The sequence below is a fragment of the Suncus etruscus genome, chromosome 4 (assembly GCF_024139225.1).
Source record: "Suncus etruscus isolate mSunEtr1 chromosome 4, mSunEtr1.pri.cur, whole genome shotgun sequence".
NCBI classification, from domain to species: domain Eukaryota; kingdom Metazoa; phylum Chordata; class Mammalia; order Eulipotyphla; family Soricidae; genus Suncus; species Suncus etruscus.
Genome location: NC_064851.1, coordinates 91,607,139 through 91,626,828, shown reverse-complemented (window position 1 = coordinate 91,626,828; position 19,690 = coordinate 91,607,139). Strand labels below are relative to the sequence as shown.

At 32.5% G+C, this 19,690-nt stretch overlaps 1 protein-coding gene across 1 annotated transcript in view; it reads left to right on the top strand.

The window, feature by feature from the left end:
* The window catches only part of TBC1D32 (TBC1 domain family member 32), a 266,472-nt gene that overhangs the window by 211,112 nt on the left and 35,670 nt on the right, over positions 1-19,690 (top strand). Inside the window, 4 exon segments of the mRNA XM_049772618.1 lie at positions 848-963; positions 5,844-5,998; positions 12,699-12,839; positions 17,704-17,892. Coding sequence (XP_049628575.1) covers positions 848-963; positions 5,844-5,998; positions 12,699-12,839; positions 17,704-17,892 — 601 coding nt within the window.

Sequence of the window (19,690 nt, the reverse complement as noted above, 5' to 3'; positions counted from 1 at the left end):
ATATTTGTATGCATCTATAGTATAAACACAGCCCATACCCAAATACAACAATTGTCTTTATGGCAGCTAATAGAAACATTTTATTTTGATGACTCATTAACTGTTAAAATTATTACCACTAGCAAAGCAACTTTTTGAATGGTGAATGATTCTTCTTGAGGCTTTAAATAAAACAAAAACACTATCTTTTCTTGATTTACACAGGGTTGCATTCAGCATGTATGTTTAAAATTTGGGAGAAATCATTTTATGTTTTTATATCAAACAATATTGGATAACTATTTTTAACTATGTAATTAGTTGAACTCTATATTCAGTATCCTTCTCACACTCCATGAACCAATAGTCTCTTTTAGCTACTATGACAATATAAAGCTCTTCCATTTATTTTCAAAGTGATGCCTTGAGAAGAATCATTCCCATTTACAACCATTTTAGTCAGTAAATTCTAAAATTGTCTCTAGACTAAATGTTCTGTCAACCTAATTTGTTTACAGCCTTTATAGTTTTAGTCAAGGAAAAAATGTTTACATTGAATTGATAATTGATAATATCCTCATCCAAATGTTCTCTCAATTTTATTTTATTTTTTTCTCTCATTTACCAATATTGACCAAATGAATACCACTAATGCAGACATATCATGATTATTAGGAATATGTATTAAGTGTTAATCTTCTTGATTTACATTTACAAATGTTAATCTATAAAAATAATTTTTCTAAAATTTAAAAACTTACAACCTTAATGTCTCATGGTACAAGTTTTAAAATATATTTAGAAAACAAATTTGCAGTGCTAGATCTGGCATTATTTACATTATATATTTTGTGGTCTTTTCATGTAGGTATGGCAAGTTCCTCAACATACTAACAGACAGTGCAGAAAATGATCTGACCTTAATTTTAAAGCACTGTGAGAGATTCTTAAAACAGCAACAAGTTCCGGTGAAATCTTCACTTCATATCCTTTTGTAGCGAACAAATAATAGTTGAACTTTCTTCAGTTTTTTAAATAATTGATGTATATAATGAAAATTTCTTAAACTGCATTAGAAATGAATGTGTTATGATATATATTTTATATTCTTTTACTAAAGTTAGTTGTAATTATGAAATTATTAGGTTTTACCCTAAACATGAAAAATAGACTGTATTTCCCAAAATACTTTTGGGGAAAAAAACCAACAAAACAGCTTTATGCATTCAGTAATTTGTGAGGTTTTATTACTGGAGGATTTCTGACGAATTAGACACTATAATTTTTTAAGGTATAAATGAATAGCCTCTGGTATTGGCAGATTTGGGAGAGAGAATTCGGAATCTCTACAGTTGCGCACACAAAGGAGAGAGGCAGGGCTACTGAGCACTACTGGCACACTCCTTTGTGGAGGAGAAAAGAAACCAAAATGTTGCTTGGAAGAGATTCATGGCTACACAAACGTAGTAACAATTTCAGCAGAAATAGCTTGACACAAAATGTGTCTTACTCTATGCCATAACTGATAAATATCTACAACCTTATCAGGGCTTTGGACTATATAATTCCACAGGTAACTCGGGCCCTGTTGAAAGAAATCAGGTAGGTTTTTGAAACGTTCTCTCAACTTTATTATAAATTTAGGCAATTCTGTAACTAGAGTAAGTCATCAAGGACAGTAGACTCCCTCATCCAGCCATGCCTAGGGAAAAGGGTCCATTTGAATTCAGAAAGAGAATAATCCAGATCACTAGATGAGAGAGAGAAGAGCAAAAGTATAGTATTCTTCATACAGGGCAGTGAAGGAATGATAACTATTGACAGATAAGCCTTTCTAATCAAATATTGAGGTGCAAAACAAAAGGAGAAATTTCCAAACCTAGCACTTTCTAGTGGAGAAAAATAATAAAGCAAACACTTCATAAGCTTGATTTCAGTGACAGAATTTATAAGTCATCTTCAAGACTTAAACTGAAAGTCATGGAAATAAGAAGTACAACAGTACATTTTCCTTAATGATTATTAAGGAAATCAATTAAATGCATTTGGTATACACTAACCAAATTTATACTAATAAAAATGCAGAAGTAGATGAACGTTTTCATTAAAGATATTGAAACAGTTTTTAGAAACTGCAGTCAGACTTAATTGGGATTGAAAAGCATAGTGAATGAAGTGAAAGCCTCCATGCAAAACTTAACTGGAGCAGTCTTGCAGAAGAAAACATAAAATGAAGCTGAAGATAAAATTTTAGTCATGACTCAAATAGAAAAGGAGAGAGAAATAATATTTAGAAAATTGAAGGCACTCTGAGAAACACCATACTCTACGAGAAAAGTTACTATTAGGATAATATTAAAGAAGATAAAGAGAAAAAAAAGAAAAAAGAAAAGTATAAAGAGAAAAGTATAATAGTCAAGGAAAAATACACGTCAGTTAATTTAATACAACATATCAACAGCAATAAAAACATAAAATATATGATCATTTAAATAGATACTGGAGATTACTTGGCAAGATTCAATATCTATTTATAATTAATAATAAAATAAATTGCAGCTGGAGAGATAGCACAGCGGTGTTTGCCTTGCAATCAGCCGACCCAGGACTTAAGGTGATTCGTTCGAATCCCGGCGTCCCATATGGTCCCCCTTGCCTGCCAGGAGCTGTTTCTGAGCAAGATAGCCGGGAGTAACCCCTGAGCACAGCCGGGTGTGGCCAAAAAAACAAAACAAACAAAAATAAAATAAATTGCAAATAAAAGGAACATACCTAGGCATAATAAAGACCTATATGTATAGCACATTCATAACTTTCACATCATAATTTTCAGTGTATAAACTGAAAGATGTGGTCAAGACTAAGATCTACCCTAAGATCTGGGGCAAGACTTCTCAAAATACTTTTGCAATCCCTAGCCATAAAAATTAGGCACCAAAAATATGTAGGAAGAATGCATATTTGAAAGGAAGAAAAATTAATATATTTTAGATGAAATGATATATACACAAAAAATCAAAAGCTCTACTAAAAATTACCAAAAATGATTAATGAGTTTAGTCATATTAGGACATAAAATCAATACATAGAAATTGGTTATATTTTAATGCACAATGAATCAGAGCAAAAAAAAATTTTAAAAGTTTGTTTGCAATTGCATCAAGTACTTACCATAATTTAAAATAAGAGATAACAAGGACAATATACTGAAAACTATAATAGCATCCTAAATGTTATTTGCCATTCATTATTTAATGTAAATATTATAATTAAATATTTTAAAATAAATGAAATAAAACTGATATAAAGTTGTAAATTTATTACAACTACAAAATATTTCTTAGAAAACTAGAAGACAATGTAAAAGACATATATTTAAGAATTAGAAGAATTAACTTTATTAAATAGCCATCTTATCTAAAGCAATCAATATGTATTCAATATAATCCCTATCAAAATGTCAATTGCAATTTTTTTTGCCTTTTTGGGAGGGTGGGGGTTTGGACCACACCCGGTGACGCTCAGGTGTTACTCCTGGCTATGGACTTAGAAATCACCCCTGGCTTGGGAGACCATATGGGACACTGGGGGATCAAACCATATGGTCCATCCTAGGTTAGCGTGTGCAAGGCAAACACCCTACCGCCTGCGCAACCACTCCGGCCCTCAATTGCAATTTTTTAAAATAAAAATAGAACACAAAGTTCTAAAATTGGCACATAGATCAAAGAAATTCTGAGAAAAATGAAGCAAAAGGGGAACATCATGGTACCTGACTTCAAACGGTCACCAAGGAATAGTAATTAAAGAAGTATTGTACTGCAGCAAAAGCATAATTGAAGACTAGTGGAGTGAATTAGAGATTCCAACAATAAACACACAAATAAATAGAAATTTAATCTACAAAATAAAGGAGCCATGACCATTAAGTGGAAAAATGAAAGTCTGAACAGATAAACACAAAAGCATAAGGCTAGATTACTCTAACTCTGTAAACAAAAGTTATCTCAAAAATTTTAAGTAATATGGATATTAAATTCCAACCCATAAAATGCATAGGAATTGAAGAAGAAGTGACACATTCTAGGACTACCTTAGACATTTAGTAAGATACTCTACTGGAAGGGAAAGCAAAAGCAAGAATAAGCAATAGGATTACATCAAATTTAGAACTCTCTACATTGTGTAGTAAACTACCACAAATATAACAGTAGCTTAGCAATTGGGAGAAGATATTAGCTCATTATATTGTCTGATGTGGTTGATAGCCAATATATATAAAAAGCACACAAAACATTAAAATGCAAGCAAGTCTGTCACAAAATATGGGACACCTGAGAAAGTACTTCCCTAGAGAATATATTTAGCCAGATAGAATATTGTTATTATATGAATATTCCAAATAAGTTCTTATTAGGAAATGCAAGTAATAAGTTTTAAAATGAGATATCATTTCACTAGTGAGAAGATCCTGCTTTATAAAGATTAGCAACAGTGAATGTCATGTGTATAAAAACTGCACTATTTTTGGGAATGCAGACTGATTTAACGTCTACTGAAAATTAAATAATTAAATTAAATTAAATAAATAAATTTAATAAATTAAACCAAGAAGAGTTTCTTGAAAATATAAAAATGGAAATACCACATATCTCAGCAATAGACACTTCTAAACTTTTATCTAAGGAAGAAATTGTTTATCTAAGGAATTATTAATCAAAAGCTATTTGTATCCCTATGTTTATTTCAACATTGTTCACAATAACCAGATGATGAAATCAGCCAAAATCAGATGAGTGAATTGATTATATGTGTTGTATATACTAAGTAAACTGACATAAAAAATAAAATTTATGATTTGGAGCCAAATTTCAGGTGATTTGCTATGTTAAATAAGTCAGAGGGTAAAAGGTAAAAGATAATCATTGATGCTTTTACTCAGATGTGAAATAAGAATAGCTAAAGCAAATTGGTTTCATTCAGCAAATGTAACTCCAAACTTTATGGACACTATGGAGATTACTGGAGGAAAAAGGAGTGAGTAGAGAAGTTTTTGGTTATGGAGTAGTGCTGGAACTTTGGTGATAGGTAAACTGTATATAGACCACTTGTATCATTAAAGTGTAAAAATGTATGATTATTATTAATTATTGTGATAGAATTTAGTAGACAACTAGACCTGACAATAATTTTACCAGGACTTTGGCTGGTATGTTTCTGCAAAAAGGACACTTTCCTCTGCTTGCTAGTGCCATTGCCTACACCAAATATATAAGCAACTAGTACATTAAGATAGCAAAAAGTGATTGTTTGTGTTAATAAAACTTAATTTTTCTTATATTTGTTTTGTTTTGATTTTTGGTTTTTACTTTTGTTGTTTTTGGGAGGCCACACCTAATGGCACTCAGGGGTTACTCCTGGCTCTGCGTTCAGTAATCGTCCCTGGTTTGAAGGACCATATGAGATGATGAGGATCTAACCCACATCCGTCCAGGTTCAGCTGTATGCAAGGCAAACACCCTACTGCTGTGCTACCACCTCAATCCAAAACTTGATTTTTCTTTAAGTTTATAAATTAGTGAAAACAAATGAGTTCTAGTATTATTATTGTCCCTTTTCTGAGAGAGATACTGGGAAGAAATATTTTTACAATTCTTATTTTCATCGTGTAAGACAGAATTTGTTTTATTTGGGTACCACACACCGAGTTCTCAGGTCTCACTCCTTGGTCTGTGCCAGAGATCACTCCTGTTGGAGCTCAGAATGATTTGGGCTGGCTGTGTGCAAAACAAGCAACTACCCTTTGTACTAGTACTCTGGACTATAAGACAAAATTTTGTAAACTCCTTAACTGCGCTTTTTAGTCTGTCTCCAAGGAAGTTATCCTGGCCATGACTGGTTTGTGTCCACTTTGTTCATGATAATGCTGGGGGACAAAGAGAAAACACTCAGATTTCTTCAGCAGTTCTCCAGGCTTCTAACTTCTGCTTTTCTTTGGTTGCCAAGACTACATATTTCTGTAAGATATTATATTCTGATTGTTAAAGAGTTTTAAATTTTGAGCAAAGTTCTCATTAAATTCACTGTGATAGTATTATTTGGTTTGAAGAAAACTGTAAATAATTTATATACATTTTTGCCTGCTTTCCATAAATTCTTTTTGAAAAATATAGATTTGACATTTTATTAAATACTTTGTGTCTCAATGACAAATGTAGGAAGGTTAATCATAATAGATGCACTATTACCATTTATATAAATCTAGTAAATCATAAAATTCTCTATAAAAAGAATTATAAATCAAATAGTTCTTAACATTTCTCCATTACAAAAAGCTGTTTAATATAAAAATGTAGCTCAGTAGTAGAGCATGTGCTATGCCTATGTGAAGCCCTGATTTGGATCCCTAGCATTGCAAAAAATTAAAGTACAAAGAATAGGTTATTTAAATTCAAACTTAAGGGTTCAGAGAGATGATACAAAGGATAAATTACTTGCCTTTGTGTGATCAATTCACTGGGATTTAATTCTCAACATGTCATATGATCCCCCAAGCATGGCAGAGTGATCTCTGACAGAGGAATCAGTAGATCCATAAATCAGTAGAGCCATAAATAACCCTGAGTAACACTAGGTGTGGCCCCCAACCAAACAATAACCAAGCTTTAAAGCAAACAACTTAAATTGAATATACACCATAGAGTTTGGAATCATAGGAATTTGAGGAAGAACCCTTTTTTGTCTGTTCTTTGTTTTTGGTTCACAGCCAGCAGTACTGAGTGCTGGCTCTTTGCTTAGGAACTACCCTGGCCTTGGCATTTGGGCCTTAGGGGACCACATGGGGTGACCAAGATCAACTTGCCTACTATACTACCTCCCTAGACTGATTAAGATAGATGTTACCTAGACTGATTAAGATAGATGTTATTGTATTTTAGGTAGAATAGTTACAGTAATCTTAAACTATATGGTATTGATATATAAAATTTCTATGTCCCACTACCACCAAAATGCTCACAGCCCTCCAAAACTGTCCTGTGTCATCTCTGGACTAGTCCTTACTACCACACTAACACCCCTCCCACAGCCAGCCCCAAATTCTCTTATTGGCAATTCATTTTGAATCTAAAATGCTCTATTTAAGATATTTTAGTAATCTCTTAAAGAAAATTTACTAATTCCATGAGAACTCAGAGTTTGATTTAGTGATGAAGTGTGTCTCTCAGTTTAACACTTCCATATATTGCTTTACTTGTTTACTGTCATATAGAAAAAACTTTGCCATTAACTATATCATTGCTTCCTAAATATTTTCACTATTAAATATGAATAATGAAACCACATGACATTGATAAGTTGTGGGGATCATAAATGACACATTTGTTACATGATTAATCTTTTAGTATTTTATTTATTTGTTAATATTTATCTACCTGAATGTATTATATGGGAAATAAATATTAAGACATTTTTAAGTAATAGAAGGTATTATTTTATCTTTGATGGTATTTCTAGTTCCTGACTTAAATTATCCAGCATTTAAAAACATTGTAATGAAAAATTACTGGCTCAACAGAAGGAAAACAAATATGGAAAGAAAAGATAATACAATGTTTTTTTCTTAAATCAGTGGAACAATGATCTATCAGTTACTCAGCATATGAGCAATTCTTAAAAATTTTATTAAGCTTTTTTCTAGATTTTCACTTTTTATTTAAAAATAAAGTACCAATACTACTATTGCAATCTGGAGGTCTAATTAGATTAATTTTGATCCTAGTCATATTTTTATCAAGTTTTTAAAAAGATCCTACATTCTAGTTCCTTAATTATTCTACATTGATGCTCAAATAAATAACAGTAATGATATATTGTAATAGCATTTCTTCCTTTAAAATCGAAATCCAACAGGACTCTAGAATCTTAGGTTTCATTAGTTTTGCAACTTTGATATCATCATTTAAAATAGAATGTAGAGGGAACCAAGAAATAATGAGTGGGTAGACTCATACAACCAACACAGGCTCAATACCACATATGTCCAAATGTTGCCCTGAAACCTCCCTCTAAAAAGTAATGAAATGTAAACATAAAAGAATAGCAGTTACTTGGGTTTTTCTAATGAACTCTGATTGTAAAGTATTTTTCCCATTGTTGTGGATAAATTATCAATAAAAACTTAAACAATACCTTCCTTAGTATAAAATGCAGATGTGTCAAATTGAATATTTTATTATCAGTAGTTCATTTAACACTTTTTTAAAACAGCATTTTGCTGAAATACTCTATGATTCTGTGGAGAACTGGTAAATGTAATTACAAATATCTATATAGTCAGCAACTGTCTAAATGTTTTTATTTAATAGTCTTGTATTTGTAGGTTTTTCTATTATAGTTATTAGCATGTATTTAATAATTATCAAATATTTTTAGAGGCTGGAGTGGTGATGTTTGAGGTAAGCCGTCTGCCTTGCAAACACTAGCCTAGGACGGACCGCAGTTCAGTCCCCCGGCATCCCATATGGTCCCCCAAGACAGGAATGATTTCTGAGTGCATAGCCAGGAATGACCCCTGAGTATCAAATGGGTGTGCCCTCTCCACCCCCCCAAAAAAAACACAAAAAATTATTTTTAAATGGTATAGTTTCCGTTTTTTCTTTTCTTTTTCATTCCATTCATTCTTGAGCATTGCATTAACAATTTCTCTGCAGAATTATAGAATAAGCAAATATGCAGTATGACAGCATGCTTTAGTGTTAGTTATTAATAACACAAACTTCTCTATTTAGGTCAGTCTCAGATCCTTCAACCTCACAGTCCTCAACCTCATTAACCCTGTTCTATTTTTTTTTTCATTTTCATAATTCACATCAATTCTTACTGTATTGTTCAAATTATCTACAAATGATTTAAACACTTAGATATCAGCTATTTTAGGGCCTGGTTTTATGTTTAGTTCACTGCTTCATACAAAACTATTGGACTAATTTAATAAAGTATGTAGAGTGAAAATTAAGTTTTGAATGAATATATATATATAGTACTATTTTAGAAAATTGTACTTCTATTTTAGCTTCCTACTTTCAAAAATATGTTTAAAAGATACTAGAGCCTCAATCTTTTAAAAAATAATAGTGTAAATAAATTACATCAAAAGTTTTTAAAACTTTTCTTAACAGCTCCTAAAAATGACCATTATTTATGTGAGATTAAAAATTTGAAAACACATCATTTGAAGACATTTATATTCTGAATTTTGTTGAGAGCCACCCTGTTAATAGAGTTGCGATAGTTTTAGAGTTACCACAAAGCAAAATATATGAAACACTATACATATAAAAAGGTATTTAATCTCTGATTATTCAAAGTTATATGCTAAAGGTTGTCATTACTCACCAAATTTTATGAAAATCATCCTGTAAATTAGTAGTGAGATAATTGACAATTAAACTTTTAATTATAAGTGAGCTTAAAATGATTGAAACGTAATTACAGTTTTCTTGCCATTTTCTCACTAATTTGTTGCAACAACATAAACCCTATGCAAATTTTGATGCTTAGGATCTCTGTTGTTTGTTGAAATATATGATCAAATATTTTTGAATGAGTATAAATGATAAAAGTAGTATAGTTCTTGCTTTATCTTGAGAATCCATTATATAATAATATATTGTTTTATTTCTGAATGTAACTAGCTTGCTTTCTCTATTAACGAGTCTGCTCCAAGTATGTTAAGTATAACATAAAATAGATGCTATTTAAGAAATATTTTCTATATTACATTTTTATGCTATTATTATGTTTAATAAAAAAAACTATTAGTGTGCATTAAAAATTAAAATGGATGTGTAACTCTTAATTTTATTCATATACAGGTTTATTAGTTTTAGTAATTATATTTTACACATAGTCATAAGCACAATGCATTATGTACCAAAAATGTTAATCAGAGAACAGTAATTCCTATTCTGCTCATATTTTAACCATTCAATGGGAAGGTTTATTTTTTCTTATTTGTTCTATAGATCCATCTGAAGTTGACTTCAAGATGTCAGTATATGCCATGTGTATCTTTAGACATCATAGGCATAGTTGATTTTTCATGTATAAAATGTATGATATTTTCATAAGAACATGTCTTAAGTATATATTATGTTGTATATTTTATACAATGATTTATATATGAAGGTGAATATAGGAAAAAAGTGGAATAAACAATTCACTGTGTGCCAGAGTATGGGTAAATTTTTGGCACCTAAATGAGCAACCTATCAGACTAGGAATGATCCATGTGGACTGGGTATGGCAAAAATAAATAAATAAATAAATAAATATATATACTGATTTCAGAAAAGTTTTACATAACTCAAATGTAGATCTTTAAAAGTTTAGAAAATGGAAAAAATATTACTTTGAGTTATGAAATTGTTAATGTCAGTTTGATGTCTTCCAATAGTTAACAGTAGTGTCAGAAAGTTCACATCATGGGCTACAGCTCATGTTTTGAGTTGCCTGGGGTTTGATCCTCTGGAAAGCATGATCCCTGAACATGTCTTGGAATGACCGAACTTCTTCCCCATACATTTAAGTTTGTTTGGTTTTTTTTTTTTGGGGGGGGGCACTCTTGGGAGTATTCAGTTCTTACTGTTGGCTATGGACTCAAAGATCATTCCTGGCAGGGCTAGTGACCATATGTGATGCCTGAGGACTGAACTCTGGTTGGGTTAGTGCAAAGGCAAGCATCCTATCCATTGTACTATCCTTTAACAATATCTGAAAATTTCTTACAGGATTATCCTTTAACTGAGCTTTACTAGATGTGACCCCAATTACCAACATTATTTGGTTGAAATTATTTGAACTGCACTCTTCGGTTCTTAGGGCTTACTCCTGTTTCTGCATTCAGGGATTGCACTTGTTGGGCTTAGTAGCACCAAGGGTGCTGGCGATTTAAGCCAATTTAGCCATGTACCAGCCCCACTGAACAATTGTGCCAAGCACCAACATTTTTTTCTTTTAGTTTTTGAGCCACACTCCACAGCGCTCAGGGGTTACTCCTGACTTTGCACTCAGAAATCACTCCTCGAAGACTCGGAAGACCAGATAGGATGCCATGGATTGAACTCGGGTTTGTAGTGTGTTGTCCACATGCAAGGCAAACACCCTACCGCTCCGGCCCCTCCAACATTTTTTTTTTTTGAATTTGACTTTATTTTATCTTTTGGTTTGGAGCCATGCCTGCAAGTGCTCAGTGTTTACTTATAAGTTCCCTGCTCAGGGATTACTCCTTAGCTGTACTTGAAAGACTGTGTGCACTAGAGGGAATGAAACCCATGTCTTACTTTTTTTTTAAGTTTAAAAGAAAGAATCTCCAACTGAAGAACATAGATTGCATTTTAATTGTTTTAGGTTTGTATTTTTCAGATATAATTTATATAAATACTAATTTTTATCAGCAGAATCTGGTAACTAGTTAATTTTTCCTAGAAAATATATGTATTTGTTGTTTACAGCAATATTATTGCAATTAAATATTAATTTTATAGTAACTTCCATTACTAAAAATATTCATTGTAAATTTTGTTATGATCTAAAACATTTATAATGATCTATTTTGGAAACTTAGCCAACTTTATGAAGAAACTACTGCAAAGTACAGATTTGTAAGTATACCAGTCTGTATGCATATATAATCACATATGTAATATATACACATATAGATATAAAAATGAATATATAGATGACCTGAGAACTTTAATAGGCATGTATTTTATTCCCCTCTAAAAACTCTTTTTTTCCCTGCTAAAAACTCTGAGTTTTAGAAGTACAGTTCTTAGAGTTTCTTGTTTCAGTTACTAAACTTAGGTTCAGATATTGGTTATATAACATTAACTTAGAAAATAGGAATTAAATAACTGTTCTTAAAAACCAACAGCTTAGGGGGGGCCAGAGCAATGGCGCAAATGCTAAGATGTCTGCCTTGCCCACACTAGCCTAGAACGGACCACTGTTTGATCCCCTGGCTTCCCATATGGTCCCCAAGCCAGGAGCGATTTCTGAGCCCATAGCCAGGAGTAACCCCTGAGCGTCACCGATGTGGCTCAAAAACAAACAAACAAAAAAAAACAAAACAAAAAAAGAATCAACAACCTAGGGACCAGACAAGTGTTGCAGAGAGTATTGTATTTGTTTTTCATGCAGCCAGCCCAAGGTCAATCCTCCATTCATCCCTGTCAAAATATATGTCCACTAAGCCTACTAGAAGTGCAGAGCCAGCAGTAAGCCCCAAAACCACCAAAAACCGAAGCACAAAACAAACAAAATTAAGAGTCTAAATCTAAAACATTTTAAGCAGTGGTATAGGATTATTGATCAAAGCTAAGAATAATAAGCATATTGAAATATACTTGGGATTCCTATATAAAGCCTTTTTAGATACTCTGCTTTACATTTATTCACTTTCATTCAATATCTTTCTACAACGTTGTCAAAGTTACAGTGTGATAACTTTATTCCAGAATCTTAGAAACTATATTATATGCTTCTGTTGTTTATTTTTATGCAGTGTTTTAACATTATAGCTTTTAAATTTACACAATTGTATTATTTTCACTTCCCTCTTGTTAACACATTTTAGAGAAAAAAGAAAAAATAGGTAAATATTTTTATTTTCAATCAGTTATATATTCATTAATTCTGAATTTTGTGCTTTTATGCAGAGATACCTACCTCCTGATACTATAAATACTGGCATCCACCCTGTATACTTTTGCAGCACTCATTATATTGAAATGCTACTAAAGGCAGAAGTGCCACTTGTATTTTCAGCTTTTCACATGTCTGGTTTTGCACCATCACAGGTAATATACAGGAAGTACCATTTCTTTAACTTCCAACTCTCCATATTTTTAAAGAAAATTCTATTCCCATCAAATATAAGGACATGCAATTCAATTAGTAAAATAATTGTGTACATACTCGTAACTTTATGTTAGTATAAATTTATAACTTTTCATTTGCTTCCACAGTGGTAAATAATTTGCAATAGTCTTTAAATAAAAGTAACTCTCATTATTGAAGTCATTGAATTCTTGTTTTATATGTCAGTATTATAATTTATTAATTAATTTTTATTTTGTTCTCTATTATTTATTACTGTACTTTATTTACTGTAACATTATCTTGTGCCTTAATAATGTATAATCTTAATCCTATCCTTTGCTTCCTAATTTCTCCTAAAAAATGAATTTAGCTCTTTCTACATACTGTCCCCTTTTTTGTACAGTTTAAGATAATTTTTCCAATCTAATTGAACATATGAATTTGTATACAATTTAGATTGCAATTGTGTTAACCTACAAAATACTCAAAACTTGTTGTCTTGATTTAGTTAATCTTTCTATAGGTACATAGAAACTTTTTCCAACTCTTCTGTTTTACAGAAATCATGTTTTTCTCCATATAGTTGTGTTTTTTGTAAGTATTTTAAAATTAGTATAGCTTGGGATCATTATAAATTTTATTTGATTATTGCTAATAACTAGTGTTTTATTGTATTTAGGGTATAAAACATTTTCTAGGCTTCTGTTAATATTTTTCCTTAAGTTCTTTAATATTTCCCTAAATTCCTAGATTTTTTATTTTTAGTTAGATTAGTTCTAGAATAATACTGAATATTTTCCTCTTTTTTAATTTTAGTTTTTGGGTCACACCCAGTGGCACTCAGGGGTTACTCCTGGCTATGCACTCAGAAATTGCTCCTGTCTTTGGGGGACCATATGGGAAGCGGGGAATCGAACCCAGGTCTGTCCTAGGTCAGCAATGTGCAAGGCAAACCCCCTATAACTGCTATTAATCTGGCCCCACATTTTCTACTTAATGTTTTCCTCCTCTCTCTCCTCTGTCTCTCTTTTACCCAAAATCAGACCTATAGCTCATACATGATTCACTACATGTACATACATATTCACATACCTGACTCTGACAATAATTCTTGATATTGTTATAGATACTTTTTATAATTATTTCAAATAACATGTATGTCATTTACTATATTTGCTTATCAAGCTGCTCTATTTATTTAAATTTTTGTAAATTATTAAGAGTTAAACATAGTAAAGAAGTACATGTTTGAGAAAGGAATATTCTTTGACTGATTCTGTCTCATATTGTATATATTTACCTAAAACAATTCTGGAAATTTTGAATTGCCATTTGTTTAAATCTAGTTGGATGTAGCTATTTAAATATTTTTATACATGCAATTATTCATTGTTTCTACTTTTCTAAACATTTAGACCAGGGTTCTTGCAGTAGATATTTGATGTTTCTTTATACTGGAAGTATTATGGAATATCTTCAGTCATGTTTTAGTTTCTGCAATGTACAAATTCAGCACTCACTATATCAGTCTGTTTTTCCTTTATCAACTTGGCATCTCTTTATCACATACACTTATTTATGTGTACCAAAAATCCCAGCAAAAGGTCCAGAGTAATAGCACAGTGGTAGGGTATTTGCCTTGCATGCAAACTACCTGGGACAAAACTGTTTCAATCCCTGACATCCATATGGTTTCCCCAAGCCTACTAGGAGTGATTTATGAGTGCAGAGCCAGGAGTAACTCCCGAGTACCCCTGGGTGTGGCCCCCAAAACAAAAAATTACAGTAGGACATGAGTCATAGTACAAAAGGTAGGCATTTTTACTTGCACACCACAGATCTGGATTTTATTTCCATCATCCCATAATGTTCCCTGAGCCCTCCAGGAGTGATTCCTGAGGGTAGAATGAGGAGTAACCCCTAAGTACCACTAGGTCTGGCTCAATGTTTTAATGAATAGATAATTGCAGATTCTATTACAACTTCTTTTACATCAAGATGAGTAAAATTGGGGACTGACTGGAGCAATAGCACTGTATAGGGCATTTGCCTTGCATACTGCCAACCTGTGTTCGATCCTTGGCATCTCATATGGTCCCCCAAGCCTGCCAGGATTGTTTTCTGAGTGCAGAGCCAGGAGTAAGTTATCCCTGAGCAGCACATACTTGGTGCAGCCCCCAAGCCAAAATAAAGAAAAGATTAGTAAAGTTGTATTAGCATATAAATGTTTCTAAATGCATTCTAAAGTCAAATATATTTGTATGCACCATATAAAATTGCTAGATTTTAAAGAGCAAATTGACCACTAGCTGTCACCTATAGAAGAGGTAGGCGAGCTAAGGAAAATTGGGACAGAAAATGTGATCCATTTGTCTTTGTCTACTTAATAATCAACCTTTAAACAACTGAACTGCTTTCTTCAACTGTGAGAATCATTTGTGTTATTTGTATTAACTTCTTCTGTTCTTCACATGTTCCCCTTTCTTGTTCATCCAGAAATTTTAATCTTTAATAATATAGTGTTAACTAAAGTTGATAGCCATTCCATTTATAGCTGGAAATAGAGATAGAGAACTCAGGAAGAGAGAGGGGAGGAAGAGTAAGAGAAAGAGGGGAGAAGGAGGGAGAAAAGAGGAGGAACAGAGAGAAAGCAATCCAGAACCAGGCAGCAGTAAATTAAAGGATTAAAAGTATTGCCTGTAGTCAAAGAACAACTGATTATTTCCACAGTCTAATCAAGTTGCAGCAGAAAATATTTTTTCCACAATTCAGTGAAGTCATGCTACATTGATTTTTAGGGAACAACAGAAATTTGGTAATGAACTCTGCGTGCTAGTCTGCCCTCCAGTTCAAGATCAGGGGACGATAATCCTGCCATTGCCAAAGTAAAGAATAAACTTGAGACTTTAGAAAATTTAGTTTATTCTACTTGTTTGTAAACAATGGATAGTCAAAGATATATTCTAACTCAATTTCAAATTGTAGGCTTTATGGAAAGATTTGAGAATTAGCAATGGGCACTGAGTGGGGGGAAAGGGGATGTCATACCCACTCAGTGCTCAGACCTTCCTCTTGACTCTGCACTTCTAGCAATGCTTGGAGTACCATATGGAGTTTCAGGGATCAAGTTGGCCACAAGCAAGGGAAGAACCCCAACTGCTGAACTCAGATATAATTCTAATAAAAGAAGTGCTCTGGACTGTACATAATTCTTTTTTGGGTTTTTTCGTTTGTTTGTTTTTTGTTTCTTGGGTTTCACCGGGAAGTACTAGGGGCTACTCCTGCTCTACACTCAGAAATGCCCCAGCAGGCTCAGGGGATCATATGGGATGCTAGGATTTGAACCACTGTCCTTCTGGATGCAGGGCAAATGCCCTACCGCTATGCTAACTCTTCAGCCCCTGGACATAATTCTAATAAATGAAGTGTTTGTACCTGAAAACAAAATATTTGGCCACATATAGTTGGGATTTTCAATAGTAGTAAATATTAGGAGATGTGAAAATATACACACTTGATGGTTGAAATTTAAAAGTTATTTGTGGAGGAGTGTGGTAGGGAAACTGGGGACGTTGATGGTGGGAGATGTTCACAGGTAAAGGGAGGCATATATACATATATACGTATATATGTATGTATACATACATTACATATATGTATATATACACATTTTAAGACTGAAACTCAGTCATGAACAACTTTATAATCATGGTGTTTAAATAAAAATAAAATATCTAATTGTATGTATAAAATATTCAATGATTATACTGATTCGTAATTAGAAATTTCCTAGGGCTGCTTTAAATAGCATGAATGTTTTTGACTTTCAGTTTTTGAGTTCAGAGGCCAGATTCACTGCTATCCTGGCTGTTTCTCCTTGAGGCGTTAAGATAAAACTTTTGTTTTCTCTCTCTCTTAACTTTGCTAAGATGTTTTCTAGATTATGTTTTTGTCTCCAATTTTCTAACTTCATATAATATTCTCCATATGTCTTTTCAATATATTCCTTGTCTGTGCCTGTGTTTATTCAGATTTTCCCTTTTGTATAACACTTAAGTAGAATTGGAGTGGATGCTAGTAAACTCATTGCAACTAAATTTTCTCTATAAAGACACCATTTTCAATAATTGAGATATATCAAGAGTTAGAATTTTGACTTATTTGCGGGGTAGAGACAATGCTGTCTGAAATAATATACCAAAACATTATGTTTATCTATCATGGTTATTTCCTTTTCCCTAAACTTTTCTGGTTTTGATGCCATTGATATGCATTGCTTTCATCATCAGAACAAACATTATACAAAAAGATAATCAATGTACAAAGTCTCATTTTTCAATTATTTTCTACATTAGTTTCTAGTTTTATATAATTCTTTTTGGTTTAAATTGTTTTTTTTTTTATTCTGAAAGAGTCCATTTGCATTAATGGAACATTTAGCAATCTGTCATCTGCATAATTATACATCTGTGATTATAGGTAGAATAGAAAAAGTTCCCAGCTCTGAATTTAAATAATCTCTTAGCATTTTTTATCTATGGAGAGTAGACTTGTGTTATGGGTTATAGGAGGATAAAATGAATAAAGATGCTAGTTAGCATTACGTATAAGAGCAGCGCTAACACCATCAGTTAACCTGAAATCTTAAGTCCTAAGGCCATAAAAATTGTCTCACACATTAGGTAAATATGAAAAGAAGCATCCTTTTTAGGTTTGTATATAAAATGTCTTTCAATTTTTATTAATTGTTAAGCTAGTTATTGTTTTTGTATGAGTTATTACTTCTTGTTAAAGTCAAATAGAATTTTTAATAAATATTTGATAAACTGTCTTCTTTTCTAGATTTGCCTGCAATGGATAACTCAGTGTTTTTGGAATTACTTAGATTGGATAGAAATATGCCATTATATTGCTACTTGTGTTTTCCTTGGACCTGATTATCAAGTATACATCTGTATAGCTCTATTCAAACATCTACAGCAAGAAATTTTACAGCACACTCAGACTCAAGATCTTCAGGTTTTCCTAAAAGTAAGTATTTTTTATGGAGATTGAATTAGTTTAATTAGCTAACATTGCTAGAATGCTTATTGTCAGACTTTTCTAGATACTCATGCAGTCTCAAAATCAATATTGAAAGAGATGCACTGTTAGTATCTTTATTAAAATATATATGTTAATCAGAATATATATATATATATATATTTCCTATTTCTTTGTTGTTGTTTTTGGGCCACACCTATTAACGCTCAGGGATTACTCCTGGTTATGAGCTCAGAAATTGCTCCAGGCTTGGGGGACCATATGGGTCCCTCCTAGGCCAGCCACATGCAAGGCAAATGCCCTACCACTGTGCCACTACTCCGGCCTGATAGTTCTATCCTTTCTTAACCTCACTAATGAACCTGAATCTTCTTCTTTGTCCTCCATTATTTCACATTTATCTTTCCCCTTCTCCACTTAATTTCTTTACTTCTCACTATACTCCAGGGCCAAGAGTGTTCTCGGCAACCCCAATGTATACCATTGCATTTCTTCACACTGTTTTTCTAAATACCGCATATAAGTTATATCATTTTGTATTCATCCTTCTCTGGCTTACTTCATTTAACATAACATAACATCTTCCAGTTTCATGTTGTGGAGAAATACATGATCACATATTCATTACAGCTATGTAGTATTCCATTGTATATTTGTACCACATCTTCATGATCCACTCATCTATAACTTGAGATCCTAATCCACTTGAAGTTTATTTTGTGAGGATGTGACAAGCTATTTTCCTTAAATTTCTGTAAATAAATGTCATATTTACTTAAATGGACAAAATAGCAAACAATTTTATTTATTTACTCTGGGTATTTTTTTTGGGGGGTGCACACCCGGTGATGCTCAGGGGTTACTCCTGGCTATGCGCTTAGAAATCACTCCTGGCTTGGGGGACTATATGAGATGCAAGGAGAGCGAACTCCGTTCTGTCCCAGGTCAGCTGCATGCAACGCAAATACCCTACTGCTGGGCCACCACTCTGGCCCCAATTTTGTTTTTATAAATATTGGATTAACTGGTTCTCAAGCTTAAATATATCACTAGAATTATATTAGAAATAATATTATTGATAAATGTACATGACACTGGTTATATAAATCAGAAGAAAACTTGGTTAGAAACATGAAGCAGAATAGGTAGATCAAAGGAGTAAATGATGGCTAAGCAAATGAGAATTATGTTGATGAAAAGTGAGAGTTTTATTTTTTGTCAAGGGTCATTTTCATCAACGACTTTTCAACAAAGGATCAATTTTAGATTCTGATCTTTACCTGAAATTTTATATGTTAAGGGAATATCAAATATAATTCTCCTAATTTCTTCTCACTTTAGTCCTCTTCCAGTGTTTATCACTGACTATAAGTCTGACAATCTTCTGCATTATATTGTATGATTCACAGGATTGTATTTTTAGTATGTGGCATTTAATAATGTGTTTTAATGTCTTAAAATATGTTTGTAGTGTATTCTTAATGTTCATATAGAATCAATGATGAAAATAAATATAAACAGAATAATAAATGAATTAATATTTATTTATATTGAATAACAAACATTAACATAGCATTCAGTGATTATTACTTACCTTCATTTTCAAATGCAGAATTTTTTTTTCTTTTTGAGCTTCACTCAGCAGTGCTTAGGGACTACTCCTGGCTCAGTGTTCAGAGCTCATTCCCAGCAGTATTTGAGGGACTTGCAGTGCCCAAAGACCTGGGACTCCTACATGCAGCTTGTGCTCCAGCAAATTGACTTGTCTTTCTAGTCTCAGGATCAT